Source organism: Mercenaria mercenaria, unplaced genomic scaffold, assembly GCF_021730395.1.
Source record: "Mercenaria mercenaria strain notata unplaced genomic scaffold, MADL_Memer_1 contig_2961, whole genome shotgun sequence".
Classification (NCBI taxonomy): Eukaryota; Metazoa; Mollusca; class Bivalvia; order Venerida; family Veneridae; genus Mercenaria; species Mercenaria mercenaria.
Genome location: NW_026461057.1, coordinates 19,576 through 25,235, shown reverse-complemented (window position 1 = coordinate 25,235; position 5,660 = coordinate 19,576). Strand labels below are relative to the sequence as shown.

The following is a 5,660-nucleotide window of genomic DNA, read 5'->3' as shown; positions in this document are numbered from 1 at the left end:
TATATCAGGCTAGTACCACAAAGCTTATATTTACACGTTGATAATAACGAAGCTATTAAAAACAACATTCCTTTTTCAAAATTTCAAAGGGAATTCCAATAAATTTGAAGAATAGGAAATCTTACGTTAAGAATCGTAACAAGAAAATAGTGGAATAAAGAAACATATTATATCACCTCAAGAGCAAAGTAAGAGCCTTAAGCTATGTGTTACATAAAGCACAAAAGAGTAGCCACATAAAATCCCATATGCTGGAACGTCCGTCCGTCCGTCTGTCTATCTGTCCGTTTGTCAGTCGGAAAATCTGGATCCTGCAATTGCTCGAAAGGTAATCAAGCTAGGTTCATAAATCTTGTAATGTATATAGATAATGCACGTACATGACTTATGCTTGTAGGTCAAAGGACAGTGATATTATTATTATTAAAAAAATATTACTAAATGCTCCATAACTTTTATATGCCTTGGTGGATCAGTTTAGTGTTATATATGCATACGTTTCCCTTGATGAGACAGTTTGATCCATGCTTGTCGATTAAAGGTCAAGATCACTGTTTGAGATGAAGTGAAAATTAGTTTTTGTCCCGTAACTTTCAATTGCATTGAAGGATATTTTTATTACTACACCGAAATATTTTTCATGATAAGACTATTTGTGGCGCACATGACCCATGTTTGTCGGTCGAAGTTCAATGTCACTATTGAAGGTAAAGGTAAAAATTTGTTTCTGCTCCATAGCTTTTATAAGCATTGAAGGATTATCTTAATACTACACAGAACGTATCGTGTGCATGATCTATGCTTGTAAGTCAAGGTCACTATTGAAAGTTATGTAAAAATAGTTTTTGGTTCATAGCTCCCAAATACCTTGCATTTTAGTCTTAACATTGTTGCCAACAACCACAAGGGACGAAAACTAACAAATTTTATACCGGTAGCGGACTTCTGTATTGCCACTGCAATACTCGAATACTTGTTTTTCCCTTCCAGCGCAACGATGGACACAGTGCCCAAACTAGTGTTAAGAAATTTTCTCAAAAGCGAAAGGTTTGTATCAGAAAAAGGCTTTTATTTTAATTTTTTCTTTCTTTCTTTGTGTTGGCTTTAACGCCGTTTTTCAACAGTATTTCAGTTATGTAATGGCGAGCAGTTAACCTAACCAGTGTTCCTGGATTCTGTACCAGTACAAACCTGTCCAAGTAACTGCCAACTTCCCCTTATGAATCAGAGGTGGAGGACGAATGATTTCAGTCGCAATGTCTTTTATCAAATCATACGTAGAAGGGCGAAATGGCCGCCGGCTTCTTAAGTGCGTATCAAAAGATGGAAAATTATAATATTTAAGCAACTGGGACTTCCAAAATATGTATCGTATCTACCGATTGTTCCTTTGAAGCGATTTCGCTATTACCGTAAAATTCGTAACAAGCGAGTTCGTATGAAGTGGACTCGACTGTATTATTATCAATGGCCAGTGCTGTCTTTTCTTTGTTGGTTAATCCAGAACTCAATGAACATTTTTTAACGCAACCGTGTCTGTTTCAGTATTGTTTATCGAACTCTTTCAATCTCTCAGCTATATGTACGTAAATTTATATGATTCGCGGATGAATATATTTGTTCATTACAGGTTTCTTTTTTCAGTTACATCGTTTTAGTAGATATGACACTCGGAGTTCAACATCCGACTCTGTAATATCGTCAATGACTGCAACAAGTGAAGAATCGATAGAAAACAAATGTCATGTAGAGTATATGGCAGAGGTGTATCGAGACTGGATCAAACATCAAGTTCGAGTTGAAGATCTGTTACCTCTTCTCCCGCTTGGTAGGTGATATTTTTATCAGCAATGTATGCGTTTCAACTGTTAATTATTATGTTGTGAAGTTAAACAGTGTAAATAGGATATCACAATATACACGTAGTACTTACGACTATTGTCTCATGGTGATTCATGCAACAGTGGCGGAAGGACAGCGCTACTTGTAACTGTGATAAGAAAGCTTGCGACCGCAGATGTTTGATTTCGAGTTAATTGGACAGTATAAGATCATAATAGTACTTTCTAGTTAAAGTTTAGACCTGACAAGTTTATGTAAATGTATGAATGACATCGTAATGATTAAAACAGAATTAGCTGGCAATCAGTATTTGCCACAATATACTAGACAGAAGAACTAAATATCAAATCTACAATTGAGTTATACATTTACAATTAATTTCGCTAAAATCCAAGTCAGTAAAATACATCATATGCAATTATAGGAAAGAATGATACTGAAAACATAAAGAGCAAACAAAAATCGTGTCCTTCTGATGCGGTAGAAATGCTTCTTGACATTATGGCGATGAGTGACATACCTGGAATATGGCGGAGCTTCTTGGACGCATTGGAAACACTGGGTAATTGTTTTCTTCCCGTATATGCCAGAATTATTTAGATTTTGAAAGTGCACTTAATGGTTTATAAGATTATTAATAAACCAAAGCGCATGATTTGAATGTTATTCATATGAACTGAACTAGCATACAAAATAGTAAAATTGAAAAAGTTGAAAGTTTCGCGTGCGCCAAGCAAAACAAAATTGAAAATATTGCAGGATCAGTTAGATTGAGCGTATTCATGGACGGTTGCTCAAAATCCCTTTAATGTGGATATAAAAACAGAAAATTCTTTTCTGTTGTTTCGATTTTGGAAATGTTATGGAATAAGTAAATAAAATATTTTATATGAAAGTTGTGCAAGTCTGAATACTTTATCTTCAGAGTATGTCCATCTGTCGAAACTTCTAAGAAATGAAACTGAAATTCATCACAGCCATAGCTCAGATATTCTTAAACTTGTAACGCACGACCTTAAGCAGCGTATATGTTTTCCGGAATTTTTGGATGCAGTATATGAAAGGGAATTACTTGTCAAATCAGAATACGAGGAAGCAGACGCAGAATATAGAGCACGTGGTTCACAAGCAGCCGCAATCGTGATTATTGAAGGTGTTAATAAACATTTACCTAATTGGGATGAAGTATTTGTAGATGTCCTTGAGCAATCCGGAATGGCAGATATTGCAGAACTGTTTAAATTTATTGAACAACAGCAAGGTAGACCAATAATTTGTAACAAAATTCTACTTAACAAACGAACTTAAAAACTTGTGATTGTAATCCGTACGTCACTCGGGGAATTAAGAAATTAAAATGTGAAATTGCGTTTGCCGGGACTTGTTCTTTTTTATTTTTAAAGTCATATGGATTCAGTGTTGTTACATTTCCTGTTCCTTTGGGATTATATAATCCATTCAATATACATGTATGTGTAATAGAGTTCCGCTTAAGACGTGCTAAAGGACGTGAGAGGTGTTGCACATTTCATTACCTATTATGAACAGACTCAATCAAACCGAGTCTGCTTTATTATTGTTGGTTGCATTCATAGCTTCCAAAGGATCTTTTTATAGATTTTTTCTCCAATACTGATAAGGCATATCATCGTAAGTTATGGACCTAAACTGAGTTAACTGTATGGAGCTCCACATCCATCAGATAATTCATGTAAACGTTACCACATTAGAAGCAATCTTTTGTTAAAACAATAATCATTAAATACCTAGAAAATTTAAACTGTACTAAAATAAAATCAATTGATGAATATTTAAGATAGGACGCAGAGTCAGTAGACAATTAAGTAAGATGAAAGTATGAAAGCATTCAGAGTAATTATAATCATCACAAGTACAAATAAGTTTCATTTCATTACTATACAGAATATCAGACAGATTACTTTTTCTTGTTCTACGTTTGAACAGACCATATGTGTTTTGACAACAGTAGCATAACCTTGTACATTTACATGTATAAAATAGTAGAATTGAAATAGCATCCCTTGAAAAAATGGTATTGTGTGCCTAAATAAAATCTGAAAAGTAGATTCCTCGGAAGCACCGAGAACAAGGCAAGCAGTCAAAATTGCAGACTCAGTTTGATTGAGTCTGTTCGTGAGCGGTAGTGGAAAATGCAACAGTGCCAACACCCCTGGCATCGGCCTAAGCATTATTCAATCTTCAAATCTGAATGAGTTGAAATCAATGATTCCGAATGACCAGAAAATATAACAACATGAGGTAAAGTCGGGGCTACTTTTTACGACCGCCACACAGCACCTAGCACTTAGCACCCGCTGTTGTGAAATAAATAAAGTCTAAACAGAGGATCTCTTTGAAGCATCGAGAACAAGACAAGCAGTGAAATTGCAGAATCGGTTTACTTTAGTCTGTTCATAGTAGTTGTCATACAAATCGTGTTCAGAAATTAAGTTCTGATTGAATGTACAAAATTAATATAATGCATCTAGCATTTGAACATACCGTTACAGGCATAAAGTCTAAACCTCACATATACATACATATTTTATGTGCGCGGGTTGATATCATATACTTTGTTTGTTTTAGGAGACCGTTTCAGTGAGATTTCAAAGATGGAAAAAAGTCAAAAGCAAAAGAAACTCCGCCAGCGGCGTATTTGGTATTGGGAGAGAAAATCAAATCTACAGCAAACCTTTATGCAAACTGTAGTTGATCCTCCTAGTAAAATCGATGATATCAATGCACTTTGTATAACCGTTTTTCAAATACAGTCGGAAATGAAATTGCTTACACGTGGAATGGAAGAACTGAAAATGATGCAAAATGAAATACTTAAACGTTTCCAGAAAAGCTAATTAGATTCGAATGACTTTAGATTGTGGACATAAATTGCTCAAAATAATCAAAATAGGAAAGGACCTCGGACGTTTTCCTATTCAGATTGCCTATCCAATGAAGTAAAAACTGACCAAGGGCTAGAAGTCTGAAATAGCAAAATACAGATAGTAAAAGACCATTTCTTGATATATTCGACTAAAGTTTACAAGTTTGTTAACAAAAAAAAGATGACTTTGTGGACATTTTTCATTCTATTGAAATATGAACATTAATCATTTTTACCTTTTAAACATCTTTCCCCCCAGTGACGAAACAAAATATTTCACACGTCTTTGTAAATAGTTATTATATATGTATGCTGCAAAAATGGTACTTGGGCACAGGGGGGAAAGTGATAAAAATGGAAAAAACTACATACAGGGTGTCAGCAAATTAATTTTGCATAAAATATTTTGACCCTTATTGCATGTGTCTCGAAAACCTTGCATATCTACAGATGATTTATTCGTTTTTGTACATATGTCAAACATAGAAAACACTATAATCAAAGGCCTGAATGGCCTGAGTCGGCTAATGATTGATGTACTGACAGTATAGTCTACCAGTTTCAGTTTGTTTTAATTTTTTTTTCTTAAAATTTCATAACACAGCTCGATATTTACCCAAAATATTATATCCGGATACGATTACACTTTTCTCCAGTTTGAACAATATATTTTACAAATTGTGATGATACGAAGACATTTAGCAGCAATTGGCAGTATCTGACATTGAAGTTTACGGTTAAATTACCTCTTATTTAAATCTTTTCATAAAAAAGTTGTTTCATTTCGCCAAACATAGACGATCTACTTTCGATTTCAAAAACTACAAGAAAATACAATTTAATGTTTCGCCGATTTGTTTATTTCTCGAAAATTAAGAATTAAAATCATTTTTAATATCTGTAGTAACTAAAC

The 5,660-nt window shown here is 34.2% G+C and overlaps 1 protein-coding gene across 1 annotated transcript; it reads left to right on the top strand.

Moving 5' to 3' along the window:
* The first annotated feature begins 758 nt into the window (after positions 1-758).
* Positions 759-4,718, top strand: LOC128552615 (uncharacterized). Its single transcript, XM_053533659.1, has 5 exons — positions 759-1,047; positions 1,645-1,828; positions 2,267-2,404; positions 2,768-3,103; positions 4,450-4,718. The coding sequence occupies exons 2-5, from the start codon at positions 1,705-1,707 to the stop codon at positions 4,716-4,718; spliced, it is 867 nt and encodes a 288-aa protein (XP_053389634.1). The 5' UTR covers positions 759-1,047; positions 1,645-1,704.
* The last annotated feature ends 942 nt before the right edge of the window (positions 4,719-5,660 follow it).

What these genes read in the sequence shown, in the direction of transcription:
- LOC128552615 (XM_053533659.1), top strand. Translation starts at nt 1,705, where the DNA reads ATGACTGCAACAAGTGAAGAATCGATAGAAAACAAATGTCATGTAGAG. An exon ending in GGACGCATTGGAAACACTGG is followed by an intron (nt 2,405 to 2,767) that starts GTAATTGTTTTC and finishes CTTTATCTTCAG; the next exon opens with AGTATGTCCATCTGTCGAAA. An exon ending in ATTTATTGAACAACAGCAAG is followed by an intron (nt 3,104 to 4,449) that starts GTAGACCAATAA and finishes TGTTTGTTTTAG; the next exon opens with GAGACCGTTTCAGTGAGATT.